Raw genomic sequence first — 16348 nt, 5'->3', positions numbered from 1 at the left:
CAGAGTGACGTCATCTCCCTCCATCACAGGGAGGACAGGACTCTGCAGGATCACTGATCCACCTCAACACAGAGACAAACTACAGCATTTCATCCATTTACACACAGCTTCATCAACACTAACTCCACACACTCAGCTTACCAGTGACTGTCAGGTTAACCATGTTACTGATGGGACCCTCTCTGGACTCACACCAGTAAACTCCACTGTCCAACGGGAAAACAGTGATGTTACAGGAAGAACCAACTGGTTTTCCAAACCCATCTCCACACTGAGTCCTCTGTTGTTTGCTTGTGTTTCTCCTCAGAGTCCATCCAGCAGAGCTGTCGTCCTCCTCACAGCTCAGAGACACAAATTCTCCTTTAAAGAACTGAGAGCTGCTGGGACTCACAGTCAGACGAGCTGTGAGGAGGATACATATTAAGTACAAGCCGGCACTGAGGTCCAAAGCAGACCTGCTGTGGTGAACTTTGTGAGCTCAGTCAAAGCTGATTAGTTTTTTTTTAACATTAACCTCCAAGAAAGTTATAGCACTTTCTTCAGGTGAACATACTTCCTTTATGCTTTTGGTGGCATCGATAAACTTTCAGCAGGCTCCTGGATAGCTTAGCATAATAACTATGATATTATGCCACAATATAAAAAAATGCTCAGAGCTTCTATTACGGTGTAGCTGATATCAGGTTTAAAGTGTGACAGGAGAAGGTTACTGACCTTGGTTTGTTGTGCAGCTCAGCACTGAGGTTGAAACTAAAGAGAAATAACAGGTTAGTTTAAAGCTTCACATTCAGGAAAAAAGCAGCAACGCCATCAGTCTGGTTGATCTACAGACTGAAGAAGCAGAAAACAGGAAGTGGTTTTGTCTCTTTTGATCTTCTTCACAAACTGGATGTTTGTGAAGCAACACAGTGAGAATCCTTTTTAATCCTTTTCAGAAACCAAAACACATCACAGCATACTTACAGAGCAGCCATAGTGAAGAAGCTTTCTCCATCTGCAGGTGCTACTGAACTTTGATCGGTCCACACTAGCATCAAGCGAGACCCTCCTCCTCCTTCCTCTCTTACAGGGTGGTAGTTCTGTAGTTTCCACCTCTCATCATTAAGAGAAAAATGTTTCTTTGGCTGAAACATGTCAGTAAACACATTTTTTAAACTAGGTTATGAGCAAAATGAATACATAAAATCTAGAAACCAACAGACACTGAAAATCTTGTTCCACTACTTTACTAAACTCCAGTTTGAAGATGCCCTTCACCTCCAGTCTACACCATCTGGGTCTGCCTCTCTCAACAGGCTGTTTAAGTTTTGTTGGAGATAAGAACTGAAGATCTGCCAGATCAGGGCCTTTCCAAGATATTCTCATCCCTTTTACCTTTGGACATGTCAGGCCTGTCACCTGCAGCTCTGCTCTGCTCCTCAATCGGGGAAAAAAAATGTCTAAAGACAGATGAGGAGAAAAGTTCAGCTTAACATCCATCAGTCACACTACAATGCTCATGAGAAGTCACATCATTGTTTTACAATTACCAGACTCACCACCAGATGACGCTCAAACACGACAAATTAGATCACTGCTGTTCAGGATGTTGGTCTGACCTTCAAATTAACCTGTGTACTCCATCACACAACCACACACTAAAGTGGGCAAAGCCGTGTTAAACACAGGAGAAACAACTAAACTCTGAACAAAGAACAGGAGGACACAATACAGTTAAAAGTTACGCTCATGTGACACATACAAGTTTAACAGCTCTGCTTCTGAGTCAGCCCAGGATATTAATCTTGTCAGTCAGCTAGGATGCAGTGATTGAATGAAGGCTGCTGAGTAACAGAGTTCTAACAGTATGATGGGGACTTTCTGTGACCTGTACTGGTTGAGCCATTAAACAATGTTCATGTGATGTCTGTAAATCATGTTTTCTTTTAATTCCAAATGCTTCAAATTTGAACATGACTTTAAATGTAACAACTCAGTTTCTATGGATTTGACTGTGGATCTGACAGAGATAAAGATCGGCCCTGATTTTGAATTGAGTTGGAATAAAGTTGAACAAGTTGGTTCCCACTTGAAAAATTCTTATTCTGTCAGTGATTTACGTTCATGGTGAAGTTGACCCTAACACCTTCTTCCAATTAAATAAAAGTGCTGTCAAACGATTGTGCTGCAATATTTTGTGTTTGTGCTGCTTCTGTTTTAAAGATAATAGTGAAAATGTAATAACTGCATTTAGTTGCCTTGTATTTGTGACATGTGCAATGATAATAAAGCTGAATTCTATTCTAAAGGTCAAAAGGTCACACATACACACCTTTGTTGGATCTATTGAGTATTTTTCTGAGTATTGGTATAGAGTTTGAAATTCTAGTTTTAACCCACTTTTATGTCATAAAAACTGTTAACAACAGGCCAGTGTAGCTCTGTAATAAGGAAACTGTCATTTCACCTCCCCCTTTCCTATGAAAGCCACAGGCCATTGTATTACCACGTGGCATGACCCTGAACTCTGAATGAGTCATAACGCGTGGAAACACCAAAAACCACCCTCACCAGTCTGATGACCAAAAAGAGAAAACTCTACAACTTACAAAAGCATCAGCACTGTTTTCCTCGTTTGTAAAGAAACCGAAGGGGGGATTATGAAACATGATCATCCTGATCATGTTTCAAGATGAGCTGACAGAGTGACTCTGACAGCTGAAGACAGAAGGTGAGGAGGATGCAAAATCATGCAATGTACCGACAGAGAGAGGACAAAACATCAAGAGCTAAACAAGTCAATTACATTTTATTTATATATCACAAAACCACAACAGCAGTGGCCTCAAAGCACTTTATATTGTGAGGTAAAGACTACAGTGTAAACAATGATCCACATCTGTGCTTTAAGAGCTTTCTGCCTCATTTGATAGAATTGAACAGAATTTATTGTCATTGTACATGTAAAACAAAATAACTTGCTGAACAGCTGAGGACAGGTTAGTCTTCAAACTGGATTTAAGTAAACTGAGTGTTTCAGCTGATCTGAGGCTTTCTTAGAGTTTGTTCCAAATATATGGAGCATAAAAGCTGAATGCAGCTTCTCCGTGTCTGGTTCTGACTCTGGGAACTGATAAAAAACAGGATCCAGATGAGCTGAGGGATCTGGAAGGTTCATACTGGGTCAGGAGGTCACTGATGTATTTTGGTCCTAAACCATTCAGAGCTTTATAGACCAGCATCAGAACTGAACAGACAGGCGGCCAATGTAAAGACCTCAGAGCTGGACTGATGTGGTCCACTTTTTTGGTCTTTTTTGGTCTGAGTGAGGACTCAAGCAGCAGAGTTCTGAATGAGCTGTAGTTGTCTGACTGATTTTTTTTTTTAGGTAGACCTGTAAAGATGCTGTTACAGTAATCAAGCCTACTGAAAATGAATGCATGGAATAGTTTTTCCAGGTCCTGTTGAGACATCATATCAGTACTTACTTTTAAACGTTTACTCTTTGGCCGCTCTGCTTCCACCGTTTTATTTGGCAAGATTATCCACACCCACCGCCGCGCTATGCAATCTGGGATATATTGGGCCACGAAGTCTACACCGCCACATCCTTAGAATTCAGGGAAATGCAGACCCTGAATTGGGATACAGACCAGGAGTGACATGTTTTGCCACATGTTCTCCTTAAGGTACTGGCTGTCTGAGTGGTGTCCCAGAAACGATGTGGGCTTCATAGAAAATTGGCAAACCTTCTGGAGGAAACCTGGTCTTGTTAGGAGAGACGACATCCATCCCACTTTGGATGGAGCAGCTCTCATTTCTAGAAATATGGACAAATTTATTAAACCCCCTAAAATATGACTATCCAGAGTTGGGACCAGGAAGCAGAGTTGCAGTCTTACACGCCTCTCTGCAGCTTCTCTCCTCCTGAAACGACAGCCTCAACACAGCATTTAATCTGTTATTAGACTATTAAATATTTCACTTTAATGTTGCAACTATGCGGTCACTTTTGTCTTTAAACAAAATAATATTTTCCAGTTACAGAAATCATGAAATCCAAACTAAAGTGTTACTGTTGCTATAATCATTTTATATAAATAATCGATGATGTTACTGACATGAAGGAAGAGAAAGTTACAGGTTGCATCCTTTGACTTTGTCTCCGTGCCTTTGGGCGATTTTCAGAAGGACAGATGTTTCTGTCCTATTCTTAAATCAATTTTTTCAAACACAAACACTATTTCAAAGCTTCTAAAGAGTAAAATATTAATGATAATTATAATAACAGTAATAAAAACAAAAGCTTTCAGATCCATCAAACCAAGCAGCAGAAAGAACAAGTGAAGAGAAAACTTTAACCTTGTAGACTTCATTATGTTCCAGCTGTTCTACAGATGCTGTGACCTCGAACTTAAGCAGGTCGTAAAGTATGTGCAGCTCAATAACTTCATAATTACACCCTGTGGTATTAAGGCATCAGAACAACTAAGAATAACAACTACAAATAATGTTTTTAGGTTTCTGTTGTACTGCAAGGTTCTGTACAGGAAAACCAAACCAAGAGCAAATATTACATCTCATTTACACCGAAAGCAAGAAGAGGCTTCAAAATTTATCAAATTGAATCATCTTTGTTTAGATGCAAGAAGAATCCTATAGAAATGAAAAAGTATTAATATAAATCCAGAGCAAAGATATCCTCTAAATCAGCGTAGCACATGTGCAGCTGCTGGGATTCACTTAAGCATTCAGCTCGTTGCTGTTGCAGATTTTTCTCTCGCTGTTCTGGCTCACAGCGCTGCAAGCACAAAAATAAATATCCCCAAAGGTGTGAAAGGGAGCTAATTAGTAAGAGTATTGTTACTCTCCCCAGGAGTAGTCCAGCAGTAGAAATCAGTCCAATAACGAGGTGTGTCAGTCTTTACAGTCTTTACTCTGAAATACAGGAAGAGAAATCATGGCTGAAACAATTTCTCATGAAACCAGGGGTGTGGTCCAACAGTCAGTTTTGGTGAGGAAGGTTCCTAACTGAGAGAAATGACCCAGAAGTATCTGTGTAGCAGCCACAATAATCAAGATCATGAGCTTTATTAACTGATCAAAGTCTATTCTTTCATCTTCTGTATTATTCAGTTTGCATTGGTAATGCCCATTATTGTAATGCTTTTTTAAGATGAGCAAAACTTTATTTTACTTTGGCTTAGCTGGGATAAGTGATGGATGGAGGGAATTTTACTTCAGCCACAGAAATCCTAAACAGGAAGGAGGAGCAGAGTTACAGTGGATCACTATCCAGCAGGGAAACAAGATTTATTTCAATTTCTTGGCCATGAGTGAGATTTACTAAGTGGGCAAATTAGGGTGATGACACCGTTCCAGAGTGATCTATTAATAGTGCACCAATTTACATTCAGAGATGCATGCAGCCAGTTCATTTCAGCATTAACCAGCTTTCTACCAACAGCAGCACAAAAACAGCAGATTCAATCATGGAGACACTGAATCTGCTAAACTAATTAAAACATTGTAAGTTCAGGTCTTCAGTTTACGTTTCTTTGTGAAAACAGCACAGCAAAGGAGACTCAGTGACGTTTTGGTATAAGGTATAAATCTTCTGACCGAACCTGCTGGGACTGTTTGAGGTCCTGAGGCTAAGAGTAAGGATTTATCCACAGGAGAGCTGCGTTATTACAAACCATCCCACTGTGTAAACCTGACATCTGTGGAACAGTAAGTAAGTAAGTAAGTAAAATTTATTTATATAGCACATTTCACAGATAGAAATCACAAAGTGCTTCACAATAAGATCAGACATAGAAGTAAAAATTAATTAAAAGCCCGTTTGTATAAAAATGTCTTCAGCTGCATCATACAGCTGAGCTGTATGATTATTTAACATTAGATCCCGATCACTTTTTTACAGACGAGCAAAACCAGGACAGAGAAAAAAGGACAAAACTGACTCAGTAAAGCAACAGAAAATAAGATCCCATGTAAATCTGTATTATGTAGAAGTTCAGCCCAGCAACCAGTTCAGTTCAACACAAGTTTAAATGATTCTATCTGAACTCTGTGGAGCCTGATCTCAAGCTTTTTGAGTCTGACTCTGAAACCAGAGGATCTTTCTGTCTCTTCAGATTCACTGTGATCCAGTGATGGGAGTGATTTCAGCCCTGAGTGATCACGCTGATGTTTGCACAGAGCAGCCAATGAGGTGAATGTTTTGGCACATTGGTAACAGTGAAACAGTTTATTAGTAACGTGGGATTGTTTGTGTTCAGAGTATGAACTGAGATTCCTGAAGCTCTTGTCACACTGGTCACAGCTGTAGTTTCCTTCCATGTGTGTACGTTCATGATTGTTACGACTAGCTGAATGTGAGAAGCTTTTGTCACAGTGTCTGCACTTGTATGGTTTCTCTCCTGTGTGGACTCGTTTGTGTGTTTTAAGCTCACCTGCAGTGGTGAAGGATGACCCACACTGATCACAGAGGTGCTTTTTAACCCCACTGTGAATCAGTTCATGTTTCTTTAAGTGATATGATCTGGTGAAGCTTCTCCCACATTCTTTGCAGTATTTCAGTTTGTCTCCAGTGTGTCTACGTTGATGTGTTTTTAGGGTGGCTTGGCAACTGAGAGTTTTTCCACAGAGGTCACAACGAAACTCTTTCCCACCACCACAGTGATGACAGGGTTGAGAACTGGATCCATCTGTGTTGCTCTGCTTCTAAACAAAGACACAAAGACAGTGTAAGTCAGTCCTTCAACATTTTTATCCTGAACGTCGCCTGAAATAAAGAGCATCTCTGCAGACGTCCAATTACATTTTACTGTTTCAGTTAACACACTCAGTTTACTGGGCTGCAATAACTATAATACTACCACCACAACACTACAGTAATACTAAAATCATAACTGAAATGAAAATCTGAATAATCACTCAGAGCTGCTTTTCCATGCAGTAGAATTGCTAACATGCTAACACAGTTTAATGAGCAGAGTTGTTTCAAACAGTCAGGCTAAAATGACAAGATAACAATATAAATACATACCTCACAGTAACTGCACTTGTAGAGTCTCTTTCTGGTGTGGATCTGTTGGTGTAGTTTCAAGTAATGTGGAGATTTAAAAGTCTTCTCACACAGGTCACATTTATAAGGTTGTCCCTCAGTGTGGCTAAACATGTGTTGTTGCAAATGTTTGTCTTTAGCAAAGTATTTGCCACACTGTTCACAGCTGTACACATCATGTCTGGTGTGAATGCGTAGGTGTATATTTCGGCTTCCTCTCTGGCTGAAAGTTTTTCCACAGATGTCACAGCTGTATGCCTTAATTCCAGAGTGGGTAACTAGATGACTCTGTAAGTGGCTACTTTGAGTAAAACCCTTCCCACACTGATCACAGCTGTACGCTTTAACTCCACTGTGGATGAGTTGGTGTTCTTTTAGGGAACGCGACCAGGAAAAAGACTTTCCACACAAGTCACAGCTGAACGGCCTCTCTCCAGTGTGGATAACCTGATGCTTTTTTAGGTTAGCCTTCAAAGTAAAACCCTTCCCACACTGATCACAGCTGTACGCTTTAACTCCACTGTGGATGAGTTGGTGTTCTTTTAGGGAACGCGACCAGGAAAAAGACTTTCCACACAAGTCACATCTGAACGGCCTCTCTCCAGTGTGGATGACCTGATGCTGTTTTAGTGAAGCCTTCACAGTAAAACCCTTCCCACACTGATCACAGCTGTACGCTTTAACTCCACTGTGGACGAGTTGGTGTTGTTTTAGGGAACCCTTCCTGGAAAAAGACTTTCCACACAAGTCACAGCTGAACGGCCTCTCTCCAGTGTGGATGACCTGATGCTGTGTTAGTAAACCCTTCACAGCAAAATCCTTTCCACACTCGTCACAGGTGTGTGTTTTCTCTCTCTTTCTTCTGTGAGGTTTGTTGGCCTCCTGAGAGCGCTGACTTCTCGCTCCATGTTGGTCCTGCAGTGACAGAGATACAAACAGAGGCAGCGAGTGAAATGCAGTCGTGGAACACCTGAACCTTCAAACTCCCTCCATTAACACTAGTTTTAAACCTGAAGGTGGAGTGTGGCACCAAACACCTTAAAGATCTCTTATCCCCACCTGCTGGTAGTTCTAACACATTACATCCAACCTGCTGTTAAAAATAATTCATGACTGTTTAAACACTGAAATCATGCCCATCCCTCCTGATTGTACACACACACACACTTTTATATTATTTTATAATTTATATTATTTTGTTGTTTCCTATTACATACTTCTATAATTTTTATAGATTTATACATAATTATTCAGTGATAATAAATCCTATGTTTGTTTATCTGTTTATTCAAAAGGAACTCCATTAGCTTCCACAACAGAGGTTGCTCGTCTTCCGTCAAATACAATCACATAAAATATTACACAATAAAGTGGATTCAAGATATCCACATAATTTGGCTCTTACATCCACAGTGAGATTTCACAATTGTTAAAATATAAGCAATCAATAATAATAACAATAATAATAATAATAATAATAATAATAACATTGAGGCACATTACACAAATTTCAAAAACAAATTATCTCTTACAATATTTATAACATTTAGCTGCTGACCAAATGATTGAACAATACTCCAGATGAGACATTACTAGTGCATTAATGACATCTTTCATTATTGAAGAAGTGATAGAGAAAGAGCATTTCATAGCCATAGCTATGCCTTGTCCCATTTTCTTAATAACAGAGTCGATGTGCTGAGACCAAGAAAGGTTTGTGATTTATGGTAACTACTTATGAGCACCTGCAATCGTTCTGGTGCTGTGACATAAAAACAAAACGCTGACCCCTGACTCTGGCACACAGTTTTGCCTCTTTTGTGCATTTTAATGTGTGATTAGTGCACGATCAGGGTGCCTTTCATGTAGGGATGGGCTATATCATACCATTCACGGTAATACCGGTATAATGTTGGGCAACAATAGGAAAGTGAAATATCACAATAGAATATGGATAAAACACGCTTACGCAGTGCCTTTGTTTTCATACGCACATGGAGGAAAAAGCATGGAAGATCTGCAGAAGATCAATCTGCCCCTGATGTTTTTTTGGGGGGGAGAGAAGGGGCTTCTTTCCTTGAAGTTCTTGATGATCCTATAAATTGTTGATTTAGATGCAATCGTAGTAGCCACAATATTCTTGCCTGTGAAGCCAATTTTATGCAACACAATGATGGCTGCACGCGTTTCTTTGCAGGTCACCATGGTTAACAATGGAAGAACAATGATTTCAAGCACCACCCTCCTTTTAACATGTCAGGTCTGCCATTCTAACCCAATCAGCCTGAAATAGGCTGTATCCCAATTCAGTCTGCAGCCTGAAAGGCCGCATTTTAAGGCCGATTACGTCACAGCGACGCGACGAAGGCTGTCCCAATTCAAAGGCTGCTCGAAATGCAGCCTCAAATACGTCCTTCATTTCCCTGAATTTTAAGGATGGGCCTGTGAAGCCTTCATGGCCCAACGTATCCCAGACTTCATAGTGCGGCGGTGGGTGTGGATAATTTTGGCAAAAAAAAAAATGGCGGAAGAGTAAACTTTTAAAAGTAAGTACTGAATATGATGTAACTTATTTATGTGCAAATGTTTAATAATAAAGAACATTAAAACATTACTGTTGGCCACATGTCGGCAGAGTTATGTGACATTAGTGATGTTTGTACTTTCAGCGTCAGCTTGGTTTTAAAGCCTTTACTTCTAAATATATATATAGTTGACCTTAATCTTACAGAGAATGTGATGATTTTATGGATAATTAAAGTCAGTCATATCCACAAACACAACAAGCTGAAAGTCAGTGATGCTGCTCGGTTTGCAGTCCTGAATATGACGGCACAAGCAGGATTCACTGCACTGTTAATGTTAGCTATGTTATATTGCTGCCTCTGTTCGGTGGTGTCGAGCCAAACGGACTTTAACGTGTGTTTGAACGAGCTGACGGTTCACTCGTTAAGCTGAAAGAAAGATGCTTTAATCACAGGAGTCACACATGTGTCCACTGGACCATCTGGAACTCTTCTTGTTTAGCACTCGTAATAACACAAACACTAAATCCTCCTTCTCTTGTGCTGTTTTGTAGCAGTGTGTACACCTGAGACTGTCACCTGTCTGTCTGTCCTGCACTCTCTCTCTGTTTCTTTCTCTCTGATTGTGGAATAAAAGTATGAACATGTATTTATAAGTTACACTTGTGTTTGAATCCTGCAGCTTATCACACATTTGATTTCCATGTGTGACAACTGCAAGTGTCCAGAGTGAGGACAGACTGAGGGACCCACTGCTGCACATCATGTGTGAGGCTTTGCACCCCTGATGATCCACCAGGACAAACTCAGCAGTGTGTGAGGAAGAGGAGGAGGAAGAGCCAGCAGCAGCTGACAGATGGAGAGAATAGACAGACTGTTCCCTGTTTGTGAAGGACTGCTAGGAAAGTTTAACATAATTGTCTGTCCTGAATCAGTCTTATTAGGTAATGTTCAAATAATGTTATCATCCCAGTGTTTTCAGTGTGGGAGAAAGTACTCAGGGCCTTCAAGTTACACACTATGAAAGGCAGCAACAAGTTTAATATTCAGAAACCTAAAGTATGTATCAGCAGCAGAATGGAGCTAAAAATAAATGTTTGTTTCAGTTCTATGAAGCTTTGAGTATTTTGGATTAGTACTGCTGTGTTTGTTGCATCATATTGCTGTAATTGTTTATATGCTTTATATATTCTGAGGTAAGTTGATCTATAGTGTTACATCATATTCTATAAGGATGTTATGTGTTTGTATACTTTCTGCCCAGTTTGACCCATTTAGCAGAAGTCAGCCTGTTTAAGGCTCTGATATCTATTCTGTATGACTTAAAGCAGTTATGACATGGTCTGATTTTCTCACCCAATAAAGGAATATTTCATATATCAGTCTGATCTTCATTCTATCAGAAACAGTTATCACAGCTCGTACATTTTGTTTTTATACATATATATAAGCATTGAACCAGATTTAGTAATGCCAACATACTGAAAGAACAACATTTGTCTCTTATATATAATACATCTATATATGCACTGTCAGAGATACTTTTCTTTGAGTGAAGTGATAAAATATAATAACTATAATATTGGCCATATTATATTTACATTACCAAAGTGAGATGACTTTAGTCTCATGAACAACATTAGCTAATTGTTATTTACTAGCTAATCTTAAATGACTGTTCAGTACAGAAATGAAGCCCAACAATCATGTTTTACAGTCCTGTGGTTTCAGCCTCAGATACTTATTAAATCACACAAAGCTCATGTAGAAACAAATGAAGAAAATATGTTCTCCTTCATTTCTGTCAAACAAAGCTGTATGAAATGTTTCCAGCTGTTAGTACCATGGTTGCTAGGCAACCTGGGCAGCGCGACGGAGGCTAGACCGTCTCATTTCACAAGCCTCTCACTTCCAGCCTTAGCGGTATTTGATTACGCGGCCCTTGAGCACCGTTGAGGCTGCGTACTTTAAAGCTGCAGAACCTGAATTGGGACACAGCCATGATGATCTCCAGCTTTGTGCTCGTCAACATTCTCACCTGAGTTAAGAAGACGATTACTGAAATGGTCTCAGCAGGTCCTTTGATGACAGCAATGAAATGCAGTGATAAGGCTTTTTTGGGATTAAGTTAATTTTCATGGCAAAGAAGGACGATGCAATTCATCTGATCACTCTTCATAACATTCTGGAGTGTATGCAAATTGCTATTATAAAAACTTAAGCAGAAACTTTTCCAGTTTCCAATATTTATGCAATTCTCAAAACTTTTGGCCACAACTGTACAACCTGTTTTTAAGTTTTGTGGATATTATACAAGGTTATGCTCAGGATATGTCGGCCAATTTCCACTGGAAATGCCTTTTAGTTAAACTGTCAGCAAGGAATTTGCATTTGCACTGTTAAATGTTAATATAACTTTAATGCACATAAAAAACAGCTGCTTGTTTAAGTGAAAATACATTGATGGGTTTTTTAATAAAGTTGTGGAGTTGTAAAGTATTTTGTCTAGTGTCAATTATATCATCAGCTACATCGTTATCGCACATTTTCAAATGTATATCGTGATAAATATTTTTGGTCATATCGCCCTGCTCTGTCTGTCACCTTCTGTGTTGAGCTCATTGTTTTCTCTGTAGTAGCTGAGCTGAGTCCAAGTAGCTGAAAATGTTCCTCTGCTGCTCCGTCAGACTCTTCTCCTCCTGCTGATCAGCTGGGACACAAAACAGATCTTTGTTAGGCTCCACACTGCAGTCAAAGTGTCTCATATGTTCATCTGACAAGTAAAAGAACACATTTTTGCTTCCCGAAGTGGGCAACTTATTGGAAACAAACACAGAAGGTTTGAGCACTGATACCTGGCATGGCTGGCATTGAAAGATGCAATGGCAGCAATGTGGATTGTCAAGACTAAACCAATCATTAAGCAAAGACAACAGGGATCATTTGTTTCTGTTTATTTAGCATTCACAACATTTGTAGTTGCCTTCTGTACAGGGGAAGTCCACGCACACTGTGTGGTACTGCCATCCGCAGAAGGTGCATTCAACCTCTGTAAGAAAAACTAGATTGTCTGAGACTGAAATGATATTAACAAAAGGAGTGGTGATTTGTAAAACTTCGAGTGTATGATAAGGTGAAAACAAATACACAATTGCATGTCATGTTGTTGAAGGTTTTTTTTCTTCTTTTGGAAGACCGGAAAACACTGAAAGTTACAAATGTATTGTGCTTGAAACAAATTCAAAATAGGTGATAAAGCCAGCTGCACATGTGTGTCACAAGTAAATTTGGCTGTATAATAAACAGAAACAAGTGATCCCTGCTCTCTTTGCTTAATGATTGGTTTGAGTCTTGACAATCCACATTGCTGCCATTGCATCTTTCAATATGTTTGTGGGTAGATTTGAATGCACCAGTGTAAGTGCAGCCACTCAGACTCTACTCAGTGTGGTCATAGCAGCAGGTGCAGATGTGTCACAAGTTAATCTAGTAGTAGGCTGTGGCACTTGGCCACAGGTGGCAGCAGTGGACTGACCTCCATTTGAGACTGCTCCAGCTGCTCTGTGACAGTCAGTAGATCTGCTACAAATTGCAGATCATATGCAAGTTTTGGAAATTACATTATAAATATTCCTAACTTAGCCATGGCAGCCATGTTGATGTATTACCTATATTGGCTGAAAATGTTCGTTTCCAGAGAAAAGACACAGGCAGACTATGCTTACAGGATGTGATGTTACATGTTATTATGTGATGTTATTGAAATCATCATGAATAACAGGAGTGGTGATTTCTATAACTTTGTGTATATAATTTTGCATTTCTTACTGATGTAGGCCAAAAATAAATACATAATAAAATTTAATTTATTTTAAAGGTTTATTTGCAAGACACAAAATCAGACAAAATAGAAAGTTCCACATGTATTGTGGAACTTTACACACACATAAAACATATTAAGGATTGTACATTAACATAAAACTGTTGTCGAAATTCATCAGAGAAACACACACACATGGAGAGAGAGAGAGAGAGAGAGAGAGAGAGAGAGAGAGAGAGAGAGAGAGTATGCAAACAGCTACCAAACAGCCATCATAATTCGTCATACAATGAGAACAGGACAAATCAACAATTAACAATGACTAATTAATATTAAAATCTGTAACATAATGTATTGTTTGGAGTTTAGTCGGATTGTTTCAGGATGACCTGCCATTATCCAATCACACATCTGCTTACCTGTATCTTTTGCTCGTTTCTCCTCCTCTTCTTTTCTATTTTTTCTAATCTGAGCACCTGATGGCTTTGAAGTTTTCTTGTCCATCTTACATTGGTTTTAATTTTGCACTCCAGTATGAACACAAATCCCCCAACTTGAGGATCACCACAACGTAACCTAATAGACCTACACCTTAGTTCACAGATATGCTTTGTCTAAGGTTTATTTCTGGGATTTCACACAACCCAGGATTCAGATTGTGAATACATAATGGGCTTGGATTTACAACATTATGAATGAAATGTGCTCTGTTTGGAAGCAGCAGGGCCCCTCCCCTTTCAGCGGGTTACTTGCACTGCAGTAACTGCAGCCTCGTCGTCTCGTCTCTCTATATCCTGGACTGTATGTAGCGGAGGTGACAATAAAGTTTACTTTGACTTCAGCAGCGCGCAGGCGCACCGAGGGCTCTCGCGCTCACTTTTCGTGTATATAGAATTTCGAAAAAACATCGGTGCAAATTATAAGTCTGTATGATAATATCTGGTGTTTCGTGTTTGTTGTTTTGTTTTTATTTTGTTTTATTTTGCGAGTTGGTTATTAGATGCTGCTCCAGCCAGCCAGAGAATCCCCCGCCGCCCCAGCCTCTCCTCCCTAACTCATTGTGAAAGGTTTGAGAACCACTCCTACAGAACCATGGAGATTTCCGTTATATGGTGACACCTGCACCTCACGTGAAGCCCAGAATTGTAAAATACTCATGCTTGAGAGCGCGCGTGTGATGCAAGTATGTGTAGAGTATTGAGCGCGTGAACAGTGTTGAGAATAACAACTCACGAAACTTGACCTTTCTATACTCGTGGCTCACTTGCACTTCTAATCTATTCGTTTGCACACTTACTGTACACACAGTGGTTTCCTGTTTTGCTACACTCTGGAGAGGCTCGCTTTTAACGGTCTTTTCTCACGGAAAGCAACAGAAAACTTCATTCAGAAAACTTCGATAAACTCAAGACTGACTGAACTCAGTTCAAAGTTACCTTGGCACTTACCTTTAGATGCGAGAGGTAGTGATGGTTGCTCCGGTGCGTGTGTCAAAAAGATCAACACATTGCTTCAGAAGCACTGCGTCGAGGCTTGATTCGTTTTGCCAGAGTCACATGATCAGTGACGTCTGAAGCTTCATTTAGAACGTACTTTTTTTATTGAACTTTATTGAACACACAATGAGTATACAACATACAAACAGATGAAGTTTACAAAAGAACACAACATGAACATACAAAATCAGGGGAAAAAAATAATTATATGAGTACGCGAAAAAATCAACATATATATATTGTTCTGAGAGGCTTTTTGTTGGTTGAGTCTGATATTGATTGTATGTACAATTCCATATCCTTATAAAAAGGCAGAAATATTATGTTTTATTAATAAACCTACATTTATGGATAGAAAATTTAGCTAAAAGTATTAAGAAAAGTATTATAAAAACATAATTCTTCCTGGGGAACTTAAAGAAACAGAATAAAACATTTTCCCATCATAAAGAAAACTCCCTTAAAATATGGACAATAACAAAACTGCTAAATTCCTTCCAGAATCTCTGTGTAGAGGAACAGTACCAAAAAAGATGTGCCACAGTTTCTGGATGATCCCCACAGAAAGTGCACTTAGTATTTATGTCTCTTTTAAATTTTACCATATAGTGACTGGCTGGGTAACATTTATGAAGAATTTTATATGAGACTTCCTTCACCTTATTTACAATTAGATATTTATGGGGGATCATACAGACTGTCTTCCAGGTGATTTCTGGAACATGTCGGTTCACTGCTGACTCAGCTGGATCAGGGAGAGTGACTGAGGTAGATATTGAACTGTCAGTGTTTTTATATAACATATGGCATCAAGCACCATTGAAAATTCCCGAACACTGACTGGAAAATTATATAGTGTAAGGAATTCATTGTAAGTAAGTAGTGCTCCCTCTTTATTAACCAGCTGAGCCACCAATAGGATCTAATTTTGGACCCAAGTTTCCAGGAAAAGTGATTTATTTTGAAATAAAATATCTCTGTTGTTCCAGATGAGGTATTTGTGTGGTGAGAAGTTGTGTTCATAAATGAGGGTCCACGCTAAGAGGACTTGCTTATGGAAGGATGAAAGACTTACAGGGAGTTTCTCAACACTGTAATTACAATTTAAAATAAAATTAAAGACACCAAAATGGGAGAAAATATGATATGGTATAAAGTTCCAGATAGAGGTAGGGTTTTTAAGAAAATGTTTATCCCAATTAATTTTGAAAGTGTTATTTAAAGTAGAAAAGTCTAAAATGTTAAGCCCACCTGATTTGTAGTTATTCATCACAACAGATTTTCTAATATAGTGTGTACGGTTTTTCCATATAAAATTAAAGAGCATACGGTCAATATCTTTACTAATTTTCTTATCCAGATGTAAGGAGAGAGCAGCATATGTTAATCGGGATATCCCTTCAGCTTTAGTAATTAACACTATACCTTTCAACGACAAGTCCCTTTGCAGCCACTG

The 16348-nt window shown here is 39.2% G+C and overlaps 1 protein-coding gene and 1 long non-coding RNA gene across 4 annotated transcripts; both read right to left on the bottom strand.

Annotated features, from left to right (window-relative positions):
• Window positions 1-3129, bottom strand: LOC112846335 (uncharacterized). Of its 3 annotated transcripts, none has more exons than XR_003219255.1 (3): window positions 964-3129; window positions 142-750; window positions 1-62 (listed from the first exon to the last, which is right to left on the bottom strand). It is a non-coding gene; the product is annotated as an uncharacterized LOC112846335 (long non-coding RNA). The 3 variants fall into 3 exon arrangements; XR_003219256.1 differs by having other exon boundaries at window positions 142-1124; window positions 1258-3129; XR_003219254.1 differs by having other exon boundaries at window positions 142-1439; window positions 1539-3129.
• Window positions 3130-4772: 1643 nt separating this feature from the next.
• Window positions 4773-12214, bottom strand: LOC112845994 (zinc finger protein OZF-like). Its single transcript, XM_025905178.1, has 4 exons — window positions 12181-12214; window positions 7034-7966; window positions 6213-6708; window positions 4773-4780 (listed from the first exon to the last, which is right to left on the bottom strand). Exons 1-4 carry the CDS (start codon window positions 12196-12198, stop codon window positions 4773-4775), a joined length of 1455 nt encoding a protein of 484 aa, XP_025760963.1. The 5' UTR covers window positions 12199-12214.
• Between the last annotated feature and the right edge of the window lie 4134 nt (window positions 12215-16348).

This window comes from Oreochromis niloticus, linkage group LG3, assembly GCF_001858045.2.
Source record: "Oreochromis niloticus isolate F11D_XX linkage group LG3, O_niloticus_UMD_NMBU, whole genome shotgun sequence".
NCBI lineage: Eukaryota > Metazoa > Chordata > Actinopteri > Cichliformes > Cichlidae > Oreochromis > Oreochromis niloticus.
The sequence above is the reverse complement of the archived record's forward strand: the minus strand, read 5'-3'. Positions and strand labels throughout refer to the sequence as shown.

Bases quoted from the DNA above. Each gene is read 5' to 3' on its own strand.
- LOC112845994 (XM_025905178.1), bottom strand. The intron at 6,709-7,033 runs GTATGTATTTAT...GTCTTTGTTTAG, and splicing joins ACAAGTGCAGTTACTGTGAG to AAGCAGAGCAACACAGATGG.